The 23,882-nt window shown below is 50.5% G+C and overlaps 1 protein-coding gene across 1 annotated transcript; it reads left to right on the forward strand.

Annotated features, from left to right (window-relative positions):
• The first annotated feature begins 8,504 nt into the window (after positions 1 to 8,504).
• Positions 8,505 to 23,323, forward strand: GNL2 (G protein nucleolar 2). Its single transcript, XM_077337270.1, has 16 exons — positions 8,505 to 8,665; positions 8,760 to 8,844; positions 10,525 to 10,619; positions 10,795 to 10,934; positions 12,751 to 12,935; positions 14,114 to 14,180; positions 14,528 to 14,686; positions 14,969 to 15,082; positions 16,310 to 16,438; positions 17,338 to 17,442; positions 17,741 to 17,899; positions 18,307 to 18,414; positions 20,261 to 20,664; positions 21,221 to 21,300; positions 22,528 to 22,625; positions 23,158 to 23,323. Exons 1-16 carry the CDS (start codon positions 8,602 to 8,604, stop codon positions 23,305 to 23,307), a joined length of 2,142 nt encoding a protein of 713 aa, XP_077193385.1. The 5' UTR covers positions 8,505 to 8,601; the 3' UTR covers positions 23,308 to 23,323.
• Positions 23,324 to 23,882: the final 559 nt, after the last annotated feature.

A 23,882-nucleotide genomic window follows, 5' to 3' on the forward strand; every position in this document is an offset into this window, starting at 1 on the left:
TTTCTTCCAAGGAGATCCGAGGGGGCTGAAATAAAGCAGAGAAGAACGGCTCAAAGCCTTTTTGGAAAGAAGGTGTAGAAAGATAAAAAATATCCCTATCCTAAGTGGCAACCCGGAAAGGAGTGGGAATGGTTTTCACTAGCGATGGTGTCTTCCTGTATCTCAAACTGAATGGGATTCACAGCAGAAGAGTTGGTTTTTATACCCAGCTTTTCTCTACCCGAAGGAGTCTCAAAGCAGCTTACAAACACCATTTCCTTCCTCTCCCCACAACAGACACCCTGTGAGGGAGGTGGTGCTGAGAGAGCTCGGACAGAACTGCTCTGGCAGGTCAAGCCAGTTTGGCCACCTATCTAGGAAGTCCCAAGCATGCTCCTTTTCACAGCCAAGGGGTTTGGCAGTGTCAGGCAAGCCCAAATGAATCATCTTCCTGGCACCACTGAGGGGTGGGAGCTGCGTTGCTGCCTCCATTCCAAAGCATCACGAAGATCCCGCTGACTCCTCACTCCACCAAGGGCTGCCAGGCCCATCATCCACTTTGCACGTAAGTAAACACTGCACTGCGATCTCTTCCCGAGGAGATTCCATTGCGGCACAATGATAAATGAGCAGCATTCCAGACCGCAAGCGGGCAAGAGCTCCTTCGAGGTCAGCCTTTGAACTAGGAGAGAAATCGTGATGAATGAAAAACTGACAGAGCTCTCCCCACCTCAGGCTCCAGCCTCTCCCTGGCTGGGATGAAGAGATAAGTAGTCAACCTCAGCAGCGGGCCCTGACCCTTCGGAGTTCTCAGCCAGCACCTCTCCTTGCGTAGAGGCTCCGATTGCCGATGGCCTGGCTGGCAAACTGCTGGAATGGGAACCTGAGATAAGGATTGCCTCTGGCTGTTCCGTTGCAGACAAGCAAGCTGGCTTTGCAAGGCCCTGACACCAGGGCCCATTCTGCACACATAGGATAATGCGCTTTCACTGTGCTTTGGCAGCTGGATTTTCCTGTGTGGAACAGGAAAATCTACTTCTAAAGTGCATTGAAAGTGCATTATCTATTGTGTGCAGAATAGACTACCATGAAGTGTATCAGCACACCTAATAACAGGTAGGGGCAGGAATTCCCAAGCAGGGTTCAAGGGAACCCAAAGGTTACGCAAGAAGTCCCCAGGGGTTAGACTGCCTTTCCCAGATGTTCAGATGGCTGCTGACCTCCCTAGATGTTACTGGAGCCCACTTCCCCTGTTGCTCTACAGGCCCAGTCTCTTTCTCCACAATGGAAACGGGAAATGATCGCTTGATTGATTGGCTGGCTGGTTCCGGCATCTTCCACTCCCACTTCTCTGAAGGAGCATGAGATTCTGGGATTCCTTGAAGTCCGACAAACATTTCAGGGGTTTCTCTGCAGACAAAAGGTTGAAAAAGGCTGGTCAGGAGAGAAGAGTCCACGCCATAGTGCTTCTGAACATACAACAAATAGAGAACACATCAAACCTCTAATGGTAGAGTACATAACCACAACATTCAGGATTCGATAGCATATTCAACAATTAGCTGCAGTACTCTGATTTCACAGATTCATTAACTGACGTTTCTGCACTGTGGCTTGGCACAGCTCTCTTCGAGGTGTAGTAGGTGGTGGGAGGGATCCCTGGGCTCTGATAGGTGGGATTGCTTCACTGGCCCGTCCGAAAGCCTGATGATTTTGCAGGCCCTGCGGAACTGTTTTAGTTCTGGCAGGGCCTTGATCTTTTCTGGGATCTCATTCCACTAGGTGGGGGTCAGGATGGAAAAAGCCTTGACTCTGGCTGAGGCCAACCGAGCATCCCTGGGGCCAGGGATCGCCAGCTTGTTGGTACCTGTAGAGCACAGTGCTCTTTGGGGGGCATAGGAGAAGAGGCACTCAGGGCCCAAACTGCATATGCCCTTGAAAGTAAATACCAGAACCTTAAGCCTGATTTGGTATTCAACTGGTAACCAGTGCAGCTACTGGAGTGTGGGCCGGATGCGAACCTTCCAAGGTGTTCTCGTGAGAACCCTGGCTGCTGCATTCTGGACCAGTTGTAGTTTCCAGGTCAGGGATAACGGTAGGCCCATGTAGAGTTGCAGAAATACAACCTAGAGGTGACTGTCACCTGAATCACTGTGGCTGAGTATTCTGGGTCCGGGGAGAGTAGCTTAGCTTAGTGCAAGTGGAAGAAGGCTAGGCCTGCTACTCTTGTGACCTGCTCCTCCACTGAGACAGAAGTGTCGAAGATCACACCTAGGTTTCTGGCTGAGTGTTCAACTGATAGTTGTACCCCGTCCAGGTAGGGCAAGCGCACTTCCACACCTGGACCTTTCCTACCAAACCACAGGATCTCCGCCTTTGAAGGATTCAGCCTCAGATGGCTCTGCTTGAGCCATCCCATCACTGCTTCCAGACATCTGGCTAATGAGTCTGGGGGTGAGTCAGGGTGGCTGTCTATCATGAGGAAAAGCTGGGCGTCATCTGCATATTGGTGACATCCCAGTTTGAACCTCCTAATCAGCTGGGCGAGAGGGTGCATGAAGATATTAAATAGGATTGGAGAGAGAACTGCTCCTTGTGGCACCCTGCATGAGAGTTGCCAGCTATGAGATTGGCTCTCTCCAACTGCAACCCTTTGCCCATGATTTCGGAGAAAGATCAGCCATTGAAGGGTCGTCCCTCGTATGCTAGCATTGGCGAGGCAGTGATCTAGCAGCTCATGCTCTACTGCAGTGGTCCCCAACCTGCGGGCCGTGGCCCGGTGCCGGGCCGCGGCCCGGTGCCGGGCCGCAAAGGCCATGGCACCGGGCCGCGGCTCCCTCTCCCCGCCCCGCCCCCGCAGTAAAAAAACTTCCCAGGCCGCAAGCTTGCGGCCCGGGAAGCTTCTTACTGCGGGAGGCGGGGAGAGGGAATCAGGGCCGGGCCGCGCCTGTGCGGGCCACGCCCGCTCGGCCCGATCCGCGGGCGCGGCCCGTGGGCGCTGCCCGATTCGTGGGCGCGGCCCGGGCGCGGCTCGCGGGCGCGGCTCGGGTGCGGCCCGATCCGCGGGCGCGGTGTGGGTGCGGCCCGATCCGTGGGCGCGGCCCGCGGGCGCGGGCCGATCCGTGGGCGTGGCCCGCACAGGCGCGGTCCGCGGGGGCGCGGCCCGATGCCCTGCCGGTCCCCAGCCTCGGAAAGGTTGGGGACCACTGCTCTACTGTGTTGGACACTGCTAAGAGATTGAGTCGTATTAGCAGGGCTGACCCGCCTTGGTCCTGCTGATGGCAGAGTTGCATGGAGGATAGGTCCATCAGTGGCTGCAAGGCATGGTGACTAAAGGCAGTAAATCTCTGGATTGCAGAGCCAGGAGACAACATCAGGGCAAGGCCTCAGCCTCTATGACCAGCTGTTGGAGCTCCAGAGACCCTGGTTGGCCACCCCATGAGACAGGATGGTGGAGTAGCTGGATCACTGGTCTGATTCAGCTGGGCTGTTGTGTTCTCAGAGAAACTGCAGTGAGTAGAAAGAAATGTGTAGCACTCAGCACCTGACATTTGCTTCAGCGTAACCTGCTGAGCCGTCCAGCCCATCATCCACCCACTGCTCTCCCCACCCCCAACAGTGATGGATGGAACGGATTGGCTTTCCCCTTCCCCATTTCATATAAATCCTGACTTTTACCCACTCCACTGGCAAGCCAGGATTAACACACTCGCACACCACCTCCCAATAATAATTTACTAGCCTTCTGCCTCCATAGCAACAAGGGAGAATGTATATACCTTGCTCACATATGTTTACATTAAAATGAATTTTCACTCAGAAGAAATCTCAGTTTATACATTAAGAGGGCCAAGGGCTTCTTTACACAGCGGCCTCTGCCAAGGGGCACGGGAGAAACATCCCCGCCCCCCAGGCACACAAAAAGAAGAGACAGCCGTAACTCCTTTTAAGTATCAAAAAATTGCAGCTTTGTACAAGCAATCACCCCCAAATGAATCACTCTGATGGTATTTATAGGCAGAATAAATACATTGGGCCATGCAAAAGCCCCACCTGGTTACAGAAAAACAGCTCCAACCTACTCCTGGGAGCAAGAGGGGGAAAGGGAAAGAGAGCCGTCGGCTGGAGGCATGCATTGGTTTTTAGGAGACCTGGCAGTGGTTTGAGAAGGGCTGCACTTCTAGGGTATGCTCACACATTTCTGTTCCACTGGTCTTCTCCCCCACCCCCACCCGGTCACAGCTGACTTATGGTGACCTCATCATAGAGTTTTAAAGGCAAGAAACGTTCAAAGGTGGTTTGCCATTGGCTGCCTCTGTGTAGTGACCCTGCTATTCCTTAGTGGTCTCCCATCCAAACACTGGCATGGCAAAATAAGACAAGCTGCTGTTCTCCAGACATAGAAGTAGGTAGGTTTGCAAACAAGAGAGCCAGCTTGGTGTAGTAGTTAGGAGCACAGACTTCTAATCTGGCGAGCCGGGTTTGATTCCCTGCTCCTCCACATGCAGCCAGCTGGGTGACCCTGGGCTCTGAGAAAGCTGTTCTGAGGGAGCTGTAATATCAGGGCTCTCTCAGCCTCACCCACCTCACAGGGGAGAGGAAAGGGAAGGCGACTCTTTCAAGTAGAGAAGAGTGGCATATAAGAACCAATTCTCTTCTTCTTCAGTAACATCAGGGCTCTCTCAGCCTCACCTCCCTCACAGGGTGTCTGTTGTGGAGAGAAGAAAGGGAAGGCGAATGTAAGCTGCTTTGAGACTCCTTCAGGTAAAGTGGCATAGAAGAACCAACTCTTCTTCTTCAACATACACCTCTTATAAACTGCCCTCAGCTCCATCTCCAAAGCCACCCACTCTACTGGCCTAGCTCCAGACAGTAATTCAGCTGGAGACTCAGAGGCGGGGAGAGCATGGGGCGTGGCATGACCCCAACCTTCGCGCCATCTGTTGGGAGGGAGTAAGAAGGCCCCACAAACGCTGCATGCTGCCCCAACTGGCAGCAGCCTTGGAAGGCCGTGCAAACACTGTATGCTGCCCCGAGCTGAGTGGCATCAGCATGCACAGGCCACTCAGAGGGTTGGCAGCCCTTGGAGGCCCTGCAAACAGCATGTGCGCTGCCCTAACTGGGGTGGCGCTAGCATGCAGAGTGTGCAGAGCTTCAGAGGGCTGCCACCCCTCTGAGTGGCCTGTGCATGCTGGTGCCACTCAGCTCTGGGCAGTGCACGGTGTTTGCACGGCCTTCCAGGGCCACCGGCCCTGGGGGCAGCCTCTGCACACCGGTGCCACCCCAACCGGGGCAGCACATAGCATTCTTGGGCCCGCTACCGCTCGTGCCCATTCTATGCCTCCTTACAATGGGCTTTATGGCTAGTAGGCAATAATGCAGACCACGCTTGCTCATAGGGAATAATGCAGATCACACTTGCCCAGATCACCTTCCTTATGAGGGAAGGCTAAAAAGGTTGGAAACCAGGTTTCTTTGAAATTCAAATACCTTTATTGGCATAGTCATAGCAAAACATCTATAAGGCGATTCACATCCCAGATCACTTGGGAGAAAATCCCATGGAGGAATCTTGCAATGCCTTCAGTTAAAAGAAAGTGCACTATTGTCACAGGACCGTGAACCTTGCTCGCCCCCATGAGAGGGTATATGTACCGTTCTCTGAGATGGTTATGCTGCTCACCAATAGAGCAGAATGTGTTCCACTGACTCAGGTTTCTTTGCAGGACATGGGCAGAGTCTGCATATTGGATTTTAGCGTATCGACCTTTAGTCACTGCTGTTGGTAGGAGGTCTAGCCTTACTAGCATTAAAAATCCCTTCAGGGAAGGTGATTTTAAAGATGTAAAGCAGTGGTCCCCAACCTGCGGGCCGCGGCCCGGCGCCGGGCCGCAAAGGCCATGGCGCCGGGCCGCGGCTCCCTCTCCCTGCCCCCCCCGCAATAAAAAACTTCCCAGGCCGCAAGCTTGCGGCCCGGGAAGCTACTTACTGCGGGAGGGCGGGGAGACGGAATCAGGGCCGGGCCGCGCCCGCGCGGCCCGCAGGTGCGGCCCGATCCACGGGTGCGGCCCGCGGGCGCGGCCTGATTCGCGGGCGCGGCCGGGCGCGGCTCGCGGGCGCGGCCCGATCCGCGGGCGCGGCCGGGGCGCGGCCGGGCGCAGCTCGTGGGCGTGGCCCGCGCGGTCCCTGCGGGCGCGGCCCAATGCCCTGCCGGTCCCCAGCCTAATAAAGGTTGGGGACCACTGATGTAAAGTACTCCGGGATCCTTCTTACTGGGGGATAGATTTCAAGTTCCTTTGAAATGTGGTGCAGGGTTAGTCTCACAAATACTGTGGACTGCCAACAAGAGAAATCAGTACGTTCTGGATCAAATCAAGCCTGAACTGTCCCTGCACGCTCAAATAAAATGACTAGACTGAGGCTTTTGAACTTTGTGTCTCACAAAGCATAGTCTGCATTATTCCCTAAGGCCAAGTTTGGTGTAGTGGTTAGGAGTGCAGACTTCTAATCTGGCATGCCGGGTTCGATTCTGCACTCCCCCACATGCAACCAGCTGGGTGACCTTGGGCTCGCCACGGCACTGATAAAACTGTTCTGACCGAGCAGTGATATCAGGGCTCTCTCAGCCTCACCCACCCCACAGGGTGTCTGTTGTGGGGAGAGGAATGGGAAGGCGAATGTAAGCCGCTTTGAGCCTCCTTTGGGTAGGGAAAAGCGGCATATAAGAACCAACTCTTCTTCTTCTTCTTCTTCAAGCGTGATCTGCATTATTCCCTATGGGCAAGCGTCCTTTCCATTATTCCCTATGGGCAGTCATATATTGTCTATGTTGGAAAAGTCCTGGCTCAATGGACTAACCCTCAGTTGCAACTCTCTAAGCCTTTCTTTAAGTCTGGAACACATCAGACAAGAGACTTTAGTACAAATGGGTGAAAGACGAAAGGTAATTTTATTTGCAAGTAAAAGAAGTCAGTTTCCCTATCGGGAGAACAACTGATTCAAAGGACAGAGCAGTCCTGCCCATCTTTTATCCCCTATTCATGATATGCAATCCCTGCGTCATGTTTTCTCTCCTCCCAGTGAGACAGAGCTCCAACTAAACTTTCCTGTCCGCCTACTTCATACAACATCATACATTAAAGGTAAAGGTATCCCCTCTGCAAGCACCGAGTCATGTTTGACCTTGGGGTGACGCCCTCTAGTGTTTTCTTGGCAGATTCAATACAGGGTGGCCTTGCCAGTGCCTTCTCCAGTCATTACCGTTTTACCCCCCAGCAAGCTGAGTACTCATTTTACCAACCTCAGAAGGATGGAAGGCTGAGTCAACCTTGAGCTGGTTGCTGGGATCGAACCCCCAGCCTCATTGTCAGAGCTTCAGACAGCATGTCGGCTGCTTTACCACCCTGCACCACAAGAGGCTCTCATCATACATTACATTACACTATAATCATACTCAGATTTAGGGGTGTGTGTAATACTATTCATTGGTCTCATAATTACCATTGCACATAGTTCTTAGCATTTAACCTTACGATCCCTAGCGGCAGTAGTACCGTTGTAGGGAGGGCTGATTATTTTTACCGCCATCTTGTTCAATTATTTTAATGGGATTTTAATAGGGTTTTATTGTGTAACCCGCCATGAGATGGCTTGCTGAGAGTGGTGGGAAACAAATCTAATTAATAACAACAACCACCACCACCACCTCTATGCCCTACATTGTCTAAACTGAGTAATGCCTTTACTTATCTTTTACTGGAATGGGATTAGGTTTATGATTAAGCCAGTCTAGGCATCAAGCTCAACTAGGAAAACTTTCTGATGCCAGTGTTTTCTGCAAAACACAATATTTTACTTGTGGGTGTCTTAAGGCTGGGGTGTCTTAAGCTTTATGCTTAGCTAGTAAGGCCAGTCTACGATTTTCCATAATCTAAGGGCAATCACTGTCCCTACATTTAGTATGTCCTGGTTATGGGGAGAAGAATGCAATGGGCTCTGGTGGCCCATAGCTCAACTCGGAGTTTTCTCTGAGAAGCCCTAAAGGACAGCCCCTGCTGGAAAACCATTTCCATTTGCAGAGGGAAGGAACGAAGGGGAAGGAGGCAGAAGGAAGGCAAAGCGAGAGGACGTCCAGTTTTAGACCAAGGAAATTTCTCCTCAGAGCTCTCGTGAGCCGGGACACTGTTTTTGCCATGTCTGCAGCAGGCCTGAGCCCTCCCACAATAGGCTTGCCAACCTCCAGGTAGAACCTGGAGATCTCCCGGAATCACATGAAAGGACTGACATCAGTTCACCCTGGAGAACATGCCTGGGGTGGAGTCTAGGTCAACATATCCTCTTAGGGTTTTTCTCTTCTCCATAAATCCCATCCTCTCCAGGCTCCACCCCCAAATCTTCATTAATTCCCTTCCCGGAGTTGGCAACCTTTAGCATATCCCCCCCCCCCCGGCGAAGTGCTTCCTCCCCTTCCCGCGTCGTTGCCATGGCTTCCCGGCCCGTGGCGGCGCGAGCGGGACGGCTCGCCGGAAGTGCGTCATCGTGTCGCAGGAAGTCTCTGCCTCGTTCTTTCCGGAGTCGCCGCCGGGTCCGCGGAGCGCTGAAGCTAACTTCAGACCTGCCATCATGGTGAAGCCGCGCTTCAAGGGCCGGGCCAGCCTCAACCCCTCGCGGGCCAGCACCAACCCCGGTAGGCAGAGGCCCCGGGCCGCCTCGTCTCCCCTTCCCCCGGGCAGCAGGCGCCTCGGCGGCCGGCCTCACCCCCTTCTTCCTTTCGCCCCCAGATCGGCCGGCGGAGGCGAGCGGCGGCAACATGCGGGACCGGGCCACCATCCGGCGGCTCAACATGTACCGGCAGAAGGAGCGCAGGTGAGGGGCGGCCCTCCGCAATCCCGGGGGGCAAAGCAGCGGAAGGCCTCTCTGGCGGCTCCAAGCCCGGGCCGGACTCTCGGGCTTCAGACAGGAGGGCTGGCCGGTGGGGCTTTGCCGGCTGAGTCCAGGTTGGATGAGATGCTGCTGCACAACCGCCAGACCCCTTTTGCTTCGGGCAGGGCCGGATTGCATTGGGGCCTTTGTAGGCCTGGCCATGGGGGATAGCGTTTCTTTTGGTCTGGCTTGATCCATGATCGGGAAGGAGGCGCAGTTCTTGCTCCGCCTAGCCTAGCACACCGGTCTCAATGCTTCTTGGCCCCAGCTGTGGCCTGCTCTGTTTCTGAGTCGCCCTTGAGGGTAACAAGAGTAACTCCATCCTTGCACTGCAGAATTTGGGATGCTTCTGAAGGCACTCACGATACTTACATCCTGTAGAGCAGGGGTAGTCAACCTGTGGCCCTCCAGATGTCCATGGACTACAATTCCCATGATCCCCTGCCAGCGTTTGCTCGTGGGAATTGTAGTCCATGGACATCTGGAGGACCACAGGTTGACTACCCTTGCTGTAGAGGGCTTATTTCCTTTTTTCTTTTTTTTTCTTGGCTGTTGTTGAGTGGGTTCAGTATCTGCTTTATAACCTAAAAACTGATTAGATCGGGGGCTTTGGGACCTACCTGGATTCTGATCAAAAGTCCTGGAGATTCTCTGAAGCTGCAGTTGTCTCTGGATGATTTTTCTGCTTCAGCTATTCTCCCTCAGCCCCCATGTTCTAGCGCTGCCTGACAGGCGAAGACGAGCAGGACAAATGGAGAAGAAGCATTTAGTGTTATTTAGTTCTTGGGGTGAAGCTGCCATCTGCTCCCCAAAACTTGGATGCTGCTTCCCTCCCACCTGCAAGCAAGTCCATTTAATGGCCCCTTGGGTGCCAGCATGTGTGCTGTACCCATGAGCAGGTGCTAAATGGAAGCAGCTTTGCTGTGTTCTCTCAAATCTCTCTACCTCTGAAAGGACGCCAACTGTGAAATGTGGAATCTCTTAGCCATGTGTTTTCAGAGGCTCGGCTCCATCACTTGGCATAGCCTGTGGAAAAATGTCAGCCCTGGATAACAAGCATTCTTACCTTCACCTCAGGGACTTGTTGCCCTTTTGCCTGTCATATGGCCAAGGAGCCTTCATTACTTCCAGTTGTTCATATAGAGGTGTTGTGCTTCTAGCATGCTTTGGGTAGTGACCAAGCTGTGTTTGGTATGGATGCATTGACTGAAAGCTGTGCCCCTCAGTGCTCACTTTTGTGATTGCCAGGACACGCTGTTTATGGTAGTCAGGCTCCCCAAATTCTGTGCCATGCCTCCAGCAACAAGTATGGCAGTTGTCCACTGCTGAACAGATTTCCTTTCTGAACCAGCTATATCTGTTCTGTCATCTACAAAATCAGCCATCCACAATGTGATTGGTGGGTGCACCTGAGCAGGATGGGGCCTCTGGGGGCCCAATAGATGTTGTCAGTTACTAACCTCAAACTGAATGCTTGGCGGAAGAGCATGGTTTTGCAGGCCCTGTGGAAGTGTGCTAGCTAGTTTTCATATCTTTTTCCTTTGACCTGTGTAGCTGCTTCTCTATACTTGGATCTTGAACTAGCATCTTCCATACCCAAGGCCAGCTTTGTTTTATCCTTAGGAACAACCGGGGGAAGTTGATCCGACCGCTCCAGTTCCAGTCCACAGTGGCACCAGGCACAGTGGCAAGAGTGGAACCCAACATCAAGTGGTTTGGTGAGTCTATCTGAGAGGCACTTGCATCTTACAGCTGAGTAGGGAGCAGGTGGGATAGTTGGCCAGAATGAAGGGCCATCCAGCGAGCAGGTGCACTTGTGGACCGTTCCTCACTGCTATGGTTTCAACAGAGCAGCTCTGCAGTGTGCCTTCTTATGACTGTCGCCCAATGCAGGAAACACTCGTGTGATCAAGCAGTCATCCCTCCAGAAATTTCAAGAGGAGATGGAGAATGTGATGAAGGACCCCTACAGAGTGGTCATGAAGCAGACTAAGCTGCCCATGTCCCTCCTCCATGACCGAATTAAGCCTCACGTGAGTCTTCTAGTCATTTCTTGAAGCTAACTGAAGTGCTGTTTTTGAAGGGCATCCAAAGTGTGGGGTTTGTCCGAAGGGCAAAGCCTCTTGCATTGCATTTGCATACATGAGTGCTGTCTTGTTTTGAAATTAGAATATTTTCAGTTGCAAGTACGGGAAGTCCTAGTGAAGACGTGTGATTTGGTTTTGCAAATGAAGAAACATGCTCTAGTGCAGGGGTAGTCAACCTGTGGTCCTCCAGATGTTCATGGACTACAATTCTCATGAGCCCCTGCCAGCAAATGCTGGCAGGGACTCATGGGAATTGTAGTCCATGGACATCTGGAGGATCACAGGTTGACTACCCCTGCTTTAGTGTTCTTGCTCAGCTACATTTGTGGCCAAAAGAAGAAAAATAACTAGTTTTTAGAAGAGAAGAAGAAGAGTTGGTTCTTATATGCCGCTTTTCTCTACCCAAAGGAGTCTCAAAGCGGCCTACAATCACCTTTCCTCTCCCCTGTGAGGTGGGTGAGGCTGAGAGAGCCCTATCACTGCTCAGTCAGAACAGCTTAATCAGGGCTGTGGCGAGCATACGGTCACCCAGTTGGCTGCATGTGGAGGAGGAGCAGGGAATCAAACCCAGCTCACCAGATTAGAAATCTGCACTCCTAACCACTACACCAAGCTGTCTCTCTTTAGAAAGCTTCAGTGCCTGAAGGAGCTTCAGAGTTTTCACATGACCGGGCAAGTGGCTAATCACAGGTCTGTTGCAAGCCACCTTTCTGGTATAGTTCTTCAAAATGGTGTCTCAATGCAGTGTCCCAGTGTCTTTCTGTAAACCTCTTCTGAGGCTCTTTCCCAGGTCTCCACAGGACACCTGCTCTCAGTGCTGCCAGAAGTGGTGGGCGACTTCTTTATTGGAGTCCTTATTTACCTGCCATGCTTCTTTCCCGCTTTTCTGCAGCGCAGTATTCAAGGGAAATCCAAAATACATATTGCTGATGCATGTGATTGTATGGCTTTCCCTCAGCTGCAGATTGAGCCGGGATGTGTCTGCTGTCTCTGAACTGCACGTATATTTAGATCTTTGCCAGGGTTGGGTAACCCTGTTGGCATTGAACCAGACTCGAGGCCACCAGTTGCCCCTTGTGTTAGGTGGTTATAGTATACAGTTGGAAGGGGTTCACTTCCCTTGGCAGGGAATCCCAGCAGGGGCTTGACTCTAGGTTTCTGTCTCCAAGTTGGCTTTGTTAAATCCAGACCCCAAGTATGTATGTTTTGCCCTAGCCTTGGCTTCTCCCCCCCCCCCTTGATTTCTTGGGCTCTTACTGGATGCCTTTGTTTTCTCAGGAGTTTCCATGTGTCTCTAATAAAACGAAAACATTCCAAATTAAGAAAAGGCTTTTCTGTAACTCAAGCTGCACATCACAGAATGAGCCGTCCCTCCTAGCTGCAGAAGATGCAGTTCCCCAGAAAAGGGCTGGCGCTCGCAGCTGGCCTTTCAAACAAAATTCCAAATGTGAGCCAGACTATCCTTAACAAATCTGCCTTTTGGCAGGGTCTGGAGCCTCGCTGATGAAACAAAGGAGCCGGCAGAGATAACAGTTGGATTTTCATTGTGTGGTTTTGATGCTGTTGGACTTGGGCTAACAAGCAGATCACGGCCGCCTGGCAAAGGGAGGCCCAGTGTGGGTTCGCCGTCCTGCCGCTTCGGCATTCTTATAAGCCCTTCTTATATGCAAGCTGCAGGAGGATAATCAGATGTACTGTCCTGATGCAATGAGCTCAAGCGGAATTGGTGTGCAACCTCTCCCTACCCCTCTCTGCTTTTCAGAATTCCAAAGTTCACATTCTCGACACGGAGACCTTTGAAATGACGTTTGGCCCCAAATCGCTCAGGAAGCGGCCAAATCTCTCAGTGGGTGATGTGCAGTCACTGCTGGAAAGTGCGGCAGCTGGAGCCAGCAGCTATGACAAGGACAAGGACCGAGATTTAGTGGTGGAGGATTTAGGCGTGAGGTACGGCACTGGAGAAGTGGAATTCTCTCTCCTCGTTTGCAGATTTGCTGCGGCTGAAGCTAGTAATACAGGAGATGTTCACAGAAATGCATTATAAAATCAGAGTCCAGTAGCACCTTTAAGACCCACAAATATTTATTCAAGGCGTGAGCTTTCGAGTGCAAGCACTCTTACTCAGACTAAGAACTGACCATCATGACAGTGGGAATATATATATATTGGTCAGTTCATAGTCTGAGGAAGAGTGCTTGTACTCGAAAGCTCACGCCCTGAATAAATCTCGGTTGGTCTTAAAGGTGCTACTGGGCTCTGATTTTATTGTGCTACTTCAGACCAACACGGCTACCCATTTGAATCTACAGAAATGCATTGTTCACAAGTAGGGGCTTTGCGTCCTAAAAGAGTTAGGCTGAATCCCTTCCAAGGGCTGGTGCTTTCTTCTCCAGGGGTTTTGTTATAAGCTCCTTTAATGTCACTCCACAGTCTTCATTGTTTTGCAGCCAGTTGTGCAAAGATGGGCAGCCCAGAGTGGAAACATGTATGTTTGAAGCAGCATCTCCAGGGCTGCATTTGTTGCTTTGTACAGCCCCCTCCTTCCCACTATCGGAGAAGATTAGTTTGCCCCAACACAAGTGTCGTGTCTTCTCTGTACCCAGGCGGGAGAAGTGCCTCAAATCCAAAGGATGAGTGCTTTGACCTGGCCTCTGGCAAGTGTGACATGGGCAGAGATGTGAAACCCAAAAGTAGGCCAATGCTTGTCCGAGGTTCACTCCCCCCCCCCCCAAAAAAAAATTGGTTTTTCTGATGGAAAATCTAGAAGCAACTCTGAAGAATAAACTCTCCTGAAATAAGTGAAATGCTTTCCAAGGCAGTTTTATTCAGTCTATGACATGGAAATGTCTAAAGAACGGAACAAAATTAACATAAATGTATGTGGATTAATATAATATTCCACGTGGAATGAGTGAAATACGTCCCGACAGAGGATAGCTTTCATTTTTAAATTCTATAAGCATGCCAATTTGTATAATGTCCGTGCTGCCTAAATTATAAATGATGCATTTTATGTTGTTGAAGATGGAGACTAAGTTTTGATTTGATAGGAAAGGAGCTTTTATATCTGTTGCCTGATTGGTGGGCTTTGAGCTTTGCTGACCTTTTCGCTTGCCCCTTCATAGGGAAGAGGCACAAGAGGAAATATACAAGAAGGGGCAGTCCAAGCGGATCTGGGGAGAGCTTTACAAGGTACGGAGGTGGAATGGGGAAAACTGCATTGCTTCCTGCTTCCCTGTGTGAGCTTAAGAAGTGCCGCTGTCTGTTACCTGTGCCCCACTGTGAAACCCAGCCTGGAGAATCAGGAGGCTCTTCCTTCCCTAGTCCTTTCCCCCTAGCTAGAATCATGAACTTGCTTCCCTGTAATGTGACTGTGGCCACAACAGGGGGTGGGGCTGGGGCTGGCTGCACTGTGGGACAGACAGAGTGGTTGGTGCCAGCCTCTTTCAGTGGGAGGGAAACGAGGCAGGTTGTGTCTGCCTTCTGCAGAGCTCTGCCCGGCAGGCTGCGAGGGCCCAGCTTTCTCTCTTGACTGCTAGGTGATTGATTCGTCAGACGTGGTGGTGCAGGTGCTGGATGCAAGGGACCCAATGGGAACCCGCTCTCCCCACGTGGAAAGCTACCTGAAGAAGGAGAAATCCTGGAAACATCTCATTTTTGTCTTGAACAAATGTGACCTCGTGCCAACGTGGGCTACGGTAAGTTCCGTGCGAGCAGGAATTTTCTGCTAGGGGAGGACACACACTCCTATTCCTGCAGCCCTTGCTAGGAAAAGACTGTGGGCTTTGGGGCATCTGCCCAAAGAAGCTTCCTGCAACTACGTGAACAGTGATTCCTGTGAACCAGAATAGATGCCTTCAGCTTGGCAGCGTTTTTTGCTGGAGCTGCTAGGCTCTCCAGTGTCTCTGATGCAGCCTCTTGTGGGCTGAAGGGGATACGTGAAAGAAAGTTGTTGAACGACAGCCTGTGTTCTCTTCCAGAGACGCTGGGTGGCCATCCTTTCCCAGGAGTATCCCACCTTGGCTTTCCATGCAAGCCTCACAAACCCTTTTGGAAAAGGAGCCTTCATCCAGCTTCTGAGACAGTTTGGCAAGGTACTGTATGTTTCCATGCTGATGAGCTGCTGGGTTTTCAGGGGGATCTTACTTCGTGGGGGGATGGCCTGAATCTTCCACTGAGACCCAGGGACGAAGGCTGTACTCTCCCAAGGCTTGGCAGTAGCTAGAAAATGTGACATGATAGTTGCCAGCGTTGGGAACTTGACTGTCAAGCCAAGTAAGAGAAATGCCAGCCCCCTGCCTCCCAGCTCAGTAGTTGAACTACCTTCTGCACATGAGAAGGAAGAGGAGGGCTGGCCAAATGTGTGCCTTCTTGGATTGGTTGAGCTCCTTCAAGCCCCTGAAACTTTCCCGCCCTTCCCTTCTCCCACTGCCAGTGCTACAGGAGTGCCAGCATCTCCTTTGACGTTCAGTGTGCAGGGCAATAGTGCAGTAAAAGTGCATCTACTGGGGCTGGGTATACAGAGACTCGAGTTGGTTCTGCAAACAAGCTTTCTTGTTTGCCCTTTCCCATTGCTGGTAAGAGTTTGAATATGCAGAGAGGGCCAAGAACTATGCTTAAAGAATAGTTGTATTTATGAAGAGAAACAACTCGATATAGAAAGGGAGACCTGACTATTTAGTTGGCTATTATCTGCAGCCATTCCTGTCTTCAACAACTGTTCTGGAGGCAAGCAGGGAGGAAGTGCACTCAGAAAGCAGGAAGTCTCCTGCTGAGCCAGTCAGGACACAGGAGGAGAAAATTTGAAAATCAGCAGGAAGTTCCTATCCTATCTATGCTAAATATACACCTCTTCACCCCCTACAGCCTTTATATTCTGCTCAGTTATGCATACTGCAGATCTTGCATATTCCAGCACCGATCCTCTCACAAAAAGTGGTGCTTTCAATGAGCAGAGGGCAGTGATGCACGGGAGACGTTTACAGAGGACATGAGCCTACTAGGCTTTCAGCTCCTTTCAGACAACTCACTTTATGCTCTGCTTCCCTTCACATTGCACTCTAGGGAGAAACTGGTTGATTGCAACCACCCTTATGTCTATTTAACATTTAAAAAACCCTTCAAAGTGGCTCTCCCATTTTATCCCCACAACAACTGTGTGGGGTAAACCTGCAGGGAGTGACTAGCCCAAGATCACCAAGTGAGCTTCATGGTCGAGGAGAGACTTGAACTCGAGTCTCCCTTCCCGTATCCCAGCACTCTTAATCCCTCTTCTTTGGAGATGCCCATGATGTGTTTCTCTTGTCCGTGTTTCCCAACAGCTGCACGTGGATAAGAAGCAGATCAGCGTGGGCTTCATTGGCTATCCCAACGTGGGAAAGAGCTCGGTCATCAACACGCTGCGCTCCAAGAAGGTCTGCAATGTAGCGCCCATTGCTGGTGAAACCAAGGTGGGTGAATTGAGCAGTCCTTACCCCAGTGAGGGTTAGGCTTAATCTCTGATGGAACCAGTATTGAAATGACATAGCTGTGGCTGGGGAGAGTATTGCTGTGAGTGTTCGTAGAGCAGGGCTGTCTGTTCCATCCTTCCGGACTGAGAGGACCAGCCAAATGAGCTTGGTATAGATGAACGTAGAAATTAGCCTTTGACGAGGAAGAGAGATAGCAGTGAGCTTGCTGCAGTGGTTAGGAGTGCGGACTTCTAATCTGGTGCACCGGGTTTGATTCCCCCTTCCTCCACATGCAGCCAGCTGGGCGACCTTGGGCTCACCACAGCACTGATAAAGCTGTTAGCTGATATTACTGACTGAGCAGTAATATCAGGGCTCTCTCGGCCTCACCTCCCTCACAGGGTGTCTGTTTATGGGGAGAGGAAAGGAAAGGCAATTGTAAGTCGCAAATCACAATGGAGGTTGAATGTGGGCATCCTCTTTGGGTGCCTGTAGACCTGGACACCCTAGTCCAAACTTTTTGAAACTTGGGGGTTCTTTGGAGGAGAGGCTTCAGCAACTATGCTGCAAATTTGGTGCCTCTACCTCAACTCCCCACTCCCCCAGACCACAGAATAACCGAAAAGGCAAAATTTCCCGTTGACTTCAATGACACCATAGGGTGTAATGGAGTATCTGAATTACTGAATCGCATCTAGAGAGCGCAGATGGTTTAAAGTATAGGGACGGGTGACTTGGCTCGGATACATCCCAAAAGTGTCTGACCCAGCATTGATTCAGGTATTTTTTGGCTTGTCCAAAATGAGTCGCTCATCCAGGCCATGCTTCCCTGTGCCTGCTGCCTTCTCTAAGGAACATTTGCTTTACCTGCCAGCTAAATCTGGCTTTTTCCTCCACAGGTGTGGCAGTACATCACCTTGATGCGCCGCATATTCCTTATTGATTGCCCAGGTGTGGTGTATCCATCAGGAGACACGGAAACCGACATTGTGCTGAAAGGAGTGGTAAGTCTTCAGATTTCTTGAGTTGACTCAGATCTGTTGTGCAGAAGACTTGCATGTTTCAGAATGAAAATGGTGAACAGACTGGGAGATTTAAACAGTCTTCATACAGATTTCCTGCCCCTTGGTGCAATATGATGCCATGGCAACTGATAGAGATGCAGGTCTATAAGGAAACCTGCCCAACTTCCCTCCCCCAGTCTGTTCTTCCACCTGTTCTTGAATGGATTTGCTGCACAGGAGCTGAAGATGGGGTGGTGAGGGATGGTGGAACACATTCTCATTCCCTGACTCTTTTCAGGTGCAAGTGGAGAAAATCAAGTGCCCAGAAGATCATATTGCCACAGTGCTGGAGAGAGCCAAGCCTGAGTACATCAGCAAAACATACAAAGTAGACTCCTGGGAAAATGCAGAGGATTTCCTTGAGAAGCTGGCCAACAAGACTGGGAAACTGCTCAAGGTGAAGTTGGGTTTTCTTCCTGGAGCATGGCAGGGTGTGCCATGGAGGAGGAGGGGTTAAAATGGGATGGGGAGCAGATTTGCTCTTGGGAAGCGATGTTAGGAAGGAGGTATTTCAACAGAGGGAGAGGAGCAGGCAGGCAGGCACTCTCTGAGTTAGGCTATGGTGTCCAGCTCCAGGAATCCAGCAGAGTTGTAGGCCAGGACTGTAAAGAAAAAATAACACTTACAGGAAGGGAGTAGTTCTTTGGAGAAGAATCCCCTCTTCACAAGGATCCCTGTAGCCAAGGTCTTGCTGGATTTATGGGGCCCAAAAGAGATTCTGTTCTGCATGTCTGCTCTTCTGCCTTGGCTAATCAGTGTGGTTATTGGCTCTGTGGGATTGAAAGAGCACTCCTGTTGTTTCAGGGGGGAGAGCCCGATGTGCGCACTGTGAGCAAGATGGTGCTAAACGATTGGCAAAGGGGCCGAATTCCTTTCTTCGTGAAGCCCCCAAATATGGAGCAGGGCCCTCAGGTAAGGTGGGGCATGCAAAGGAAAGAAGTGCACATTCAGTGAGTGTCCAAATTGTATTCATTTGTACCCCAGTTTTCTCAATGTGACCCACAGCAGTGCACATTGCTCTGCACACCTCCATTTTCATCCCCACAACTCCGTGAGGTTGCATAAGCTGAGACTGTGATTGGCCCACCTCATTCAGTGAGCTCCCACAGCCCGAGGGGGGAGTCGAACCTGGATCTCCCAGATGCTAGCCCGACACTTTAGCGACTAGACCTCTCTGGCGCTTGCAGATGGAATTGTGCGTGTAGTTAGTGATGTGACAAGAGGCAGCGAAACAAGTTCACAGCAATCATCTGAGCAAATACAACAAGCCTTGTCAGCAGCCTGGCTAATTATGGGTGACTCCTGGCCAGTGACCTTCCATGTCTAAGCTTTGGATAAAAAGGACAGGATAGAAGAGGATGGCTGATGGCTTCCATTTCTCAAGACCTTCTGTCATTAAATGCTGTAGTTGTCTTCATGAGCAAACTTTGGGCCCATATTGATTTTTAAACAATTCCCTGGGCTCCCAAGTCCTTCCCTTCTCCATGTGTCAGACTTCTCCTTAAGTGCACATGGCAAACTGTGCGTGCCTCTGTACCCTTAAGTCTGCAGAACAATGTGGTGGGAACTGTATTAACTTTTTATTCATACTGGGAAAACCTTCATTTACTCACTGAAATAGAAAAAGATCAGTGTTATTTCAGCTGAAAACCCTCATTAACTAGCACTGCCTGTGGATGCAGAGTGGCATCTCCCATTGCTGATATCCTTTGCACTGGATCCGGTCAATTTCTAAGCAATGAGGATGACTGCTGCTTTTTAGTTTTTGCCATCAAGGTGCAGCCAATTTTTTGTGACCTTGTGGGGTTTTGAAGACAAAAGGCATTCAGAGGTGGTTTGCCATTGCTTGCCTCCCATGTCATGACCCTGGTATTCCTTGGTGGTCTGCCATCTTTATACCATCTCTGGCCAATGCTGCTGAGCTTCCAAGAGCTGATAAGATCAGGCTAGCTCATATATATATTCTTGGTGCTATTCAGGCAGTTGGCATTCTTGGCAACCAGTTGGCAGGTTTTCTGGCTATTGCTGCGTTATCATGTGGAAGCTCAGTGGCTGTAGGTAGTAGCAACTTGAAAAGGGGAAGTAGATTCCATGCCCAGAAATTTGACAGAGCTGTGCATCAACTTGAAGTGCTCTCCCTGTCTTTACAAAAGACCCCTTGGAGTGCTCTCGGACTCATCAGAAGCTAAGCAGGGTCAGCTCTGGCTACTATTTGGATGGGAGACCTAAAAGGAATACCTGGGTCCTGATATGGAGGCAAACAACATCAAAGCACGACTTCTGAAGATCTCTTGCCTTGAAAACCCTATGGGGTTGCCATAAGTCAGATGTGTCTTGACAGCACTTTCCACCGCCATATTCTTTATGGCCAACCACACTTCCACAGAGAAGAGAGGGAGAGCTAGACCACCATAACAGATGCAGTTGTTATCATTGCCAAGTGTGAAGGTTAAGACTACACTGCTTTTGAAATAGAAATGCTGGTTGACAGGCAGGGCTGAAAACCGCATCCTGAAATCCCCGTCCCCTAGAAGAGGATAGTACCTAATTTACAAAGAAAATGTTTAACACTTGAGAAAACTCTTTGACTAGTCTACAGTCTTGGGAAATAATCAGTTGGATTTAAGTGAGTTTCCATGCAGATTAATCTCTAATGAAACACCTCCAAGAAACAGTGCCAAGAACATCAGGTAATGGAATGAGGGAGGCATGGTTTGATGGTCATAACCTTCAGAGAGGTCTCCTTTCCATTTTCCAGCCCACAGCAGCTGCCTCTGAATCAGTCACCACAAGCCAGTGTGAGGAGTCTGGGGAAGCCATGGGATCAACAGAGACGCCCAAAGAGCAGGCTGTGGGGGATGACCGTCCCAGTACACCAACAACGACATGGCCTTTGTCCCACGTGCGCCAGAACTTTGGGGAGATCCGTGTGGCTCCTCATTTCTTGCAAGCGGACTTGGTCCCTGTGGACGTGTCAGATGGAAATGAAACAGAGAGCGACCCAGAGGAAGATGGCCCACTTCAGGAGGTGGACAATGAGCCTTCCCGAGAGGCAGACAGCAGGCAGGATTCCAAGGCAGTGCTGAAGGCTCTGGAAGAGAAGATTGCCAAGTGCAAGAGATTCTTGGAAAAGGCCAAGGCCAAGAGGTTCTCTGCAGTAAGGTAATCCCAAATGTTCTGGAGACACAGGGGACCTGGTTGCACTCTGGAGGTCACAGCTGGGAAGGCCCACGAGGCGGAGGCTGTATTTCAGCCAGGACTGTCGAGCAATAATCCTCTGTATTGCAGGGCTGCTCAGAAATAATTCTTTGAGTGTTTTTCCCCACCCCCACCCTTTTATGGTTGAGATCACAAGAAGCCACATGCTGCTGGCAGGTAGCTCCCAGATGACTTCACAAACTGAGCCAAGCCATGTTTTGCAGAGGAAGGTGTTCCTCCAGTCTTGGCTAATGATGCGGCTCTGCAACAAGGGAGGAAATTCTCTAGTGGGCTCAAACTCTACCGAGTCATGGCTGGGTTGCAATTGCATCCACCTGTTGTTTAAGCAGACTGTATTTATGTATTTAAAAGTCTGTCTTTCTCGCTGAGACACCGGGTGGCCAACAGATTGCAAATCGATGCAGTCGACAGGATGGGTGACCAGAGCGGAATGCTTGGGGCAGGGGGAGAGCAGCCCTTGGCAAGACTCCTAATGCCTCCTTTGCTCTTTGTGTTGCAGAATCCCGAAAGGGCTCAGCGAAAAAGTCTTTGCGAAGGCTCAGTCGAACGCAGCGACTGCTGAAAACAGCAAAGCCACAGGTGAGGTGGCTCTAGGACCTGGGTGGGCAGGAGGGGGCCCTTGGCAGTGGTTTGCCTTCCTACTCTGCAACCCCCAGTATCCCCCCCCCCCCCCCGTATTCCATGCCAAGAAAGTGCATTTGAGGCTGTATTAACAGTTACTGATGCGGCCATTGGTTTATTTCTACGCATGGCACATTGCAGAGGGCAAGCAGCACCCATAACATAAAAGTTGAGGCAAGGGAAAATACAAAAGGAAGGAGACAGGGAGAAATGAGAAGGCTCTGTTTGTTCCAGTTGCTGCATGGGAATCAGTCCTAGTGTGCAGATTGGAAAGGGGGGCGGGGATAGAGAAAGAAGATGCATCTGAGTGGGAATACTGTCCAAGAGGAAGATACCGCATCCCAGGCATCAGCCAAAAGCAGTTGAAAGCCTTGAAAACTGCAACACACAGTAAGAGAAGGGGCCAGAGTTTGGACAGTCTTGGACTTCCATGGCTGGCCTTCATAACCCACCTTTCTATCACTGTGGGGTCTGGGGAGAGGGGTGTGTGATACTTGTAAGTAAAGTCCAGGCACAGACCAAGACCTGCTACGGTTGAGCATGATTGTTGGATGCATCTACTAGTCAATCACATATGAAATCCAAATGTTGTGAAAGAGAATGTAGGGGGAACTGGCAGATTCTGAAACACAGCCAAGGTCACCACAGCAGCCTAAGGGACAGGAAAGGTCTCCGAAAGGGGATAGGTGCAATGGCCATGTCAGCGGAGGGGTGTGTGAGATGATGGGATGGGATGGGCAGATGCCATAATGATGGCAACAAGGACCAGGAGCGTGAGGAAAAGGGAACAAAAGTGAACTGTGTGCGGCAAAGATGATTTGGGGAGAGACATGGGTGACGAAAAGCTCTTGGCTATTAAAAAAGATAATTGGCATCAAATGCATTCCTAGTAAATGGTTGCTTTCAGCCGTTTTTTAACCCTCTGCAAATAGTACTGTCTCCAGCTTGTGTTTCTGCAAAGAAAGAGCAGGGTGCATGTCGCATATTTGATACATGAACACACTGTAATGTAAACCTTTGGAAGGGAAGCTTTACAGACTTGCTGACATATAAGGTAGTTACTGTTTGGCATGTAGTAATAACATCCTGGCATGTCTGAGTATCTGGGAAAGCCGAGGCCCTCTACTTTAAAAGGCTGGTGCCGCCGAGGCTTTTGCCAGACAGTTTTTGGAACACTGCTTTCAGGGATTCGGAGGAAAGCTGAGAAAAGGAGGCTACAAGAAGAGGAGGCGGCCGATGCTCGTCAGGTTAAGAAGCCCTGCAAGAAACAAAGTTCCAAGGAGGTAAGAGGCGATGACCGTCTTAGAAGCCCTGGGACTTTTGACCGCTGCTCTTCCAGTGCAGTGGAAAGGCTTCGTGTATGCAGGACTATTCTGCAAATAAGCTTTTCCTCTGTTGGTTATTATTATTATTAGACATTTCCCGCCACTCCCTTGCGGCGGGTAACAGCATCCCAGAATCCCCATTAAAACAATAATAACGTTACCAATATTACTGGCATGGCAAAGAACGGCAGCTCAACTTCCCCCCCTCCCACTACTAGCGGGTGGAGAGGAGGTCCTGATGATGTTTTACTTCGGGTCCGAATCCCGAGTCCCGGGGGGGGGGGGGGGAATAGATCTATATTATCAGCCCCGGCCTCAACCATAAACCTGGCGGAAGAGCTTCGTTTTGCAGGCCCTGCGGAACGTTGAAAGATAGGCAGCATAATGGGCAGGGGGAGAACCTTTTTGTGGTCTTGTGGCAAACTGCAACCTGCTTGGTGTCCTTTTCATTTAGGCTTTCTAAAACAAATATTTGATTTTGCTTCCACAGCGGAGAGCAGAGCAGAGGCAGCAGCGTTCCAAGAAAACGGGTGTCCGTTACTATGACACCCACAACGTCAAAAATAAAAACCGGCAGAAGAAGAAATGCAATGTAGAAGGTCGGAGACCGAAAGCAAACAGAAATAAATGCAAGCAGTAGTTTCTTCCTTTATAAAGAGTGATGATGAAGTATTTGCTGTGCTTTGCCAGAACTATGGTGGGTCAACAGTTGCATAGCTAGTAAGGTGCATGATTTTCCCTGCAGCCTGCTAGTCTGAAGGAATCGTAACTCTTTCCAAGGTTAGCCAGGGGTGGAGAGTTTCCCGAATGCCAGAACTAGTCCTTCACCTGCAATAATCAGGAAACCTATAGCCATCTTCTGTCCCTTGGATTTACACTTGTCTAAATTTCAGTTTCCTGGCTCAAGAGGAATGTACAGGTTCTGCTCTCAAAGTATTCTCCCAAGCCAAGTGCTCCAGGAACCAACACAATGAGACCACCCACAAAGTTATATCTTTTTTTTTTTTTTGCAAGGGGGGGGTCCTTGTCCTATTTCTATGCCTCTGTGCATTTGGATTGGGTGTGCGTGTGTCAAATTCTTTCCCCAACCCAGGGTGTTTCCATTATATTAATCCATAAGCAGCTGCTTCCATGATTTAACATGGGACTTTGCACGCAGCTTTAAATGATAGGCCTATAGAGAGCCCTAACAGTTAAGCTAGAATTATCTGTGAA

The sequence above is a fragment of the Paroedura picta genome, chromosome 5 (assembly GCF_049243985.1).
Source record: "Paroedura picta isolate Pp20150507F chromosome 5, Ppicta_v3.0, whole genome shotgun sequence".
Lineage (NCBI taxonomy): Eukaryota > Metazoa > Chordata > Lepidosauria > Squamata > Gekkonidae > Paroedura > Paroedura picta.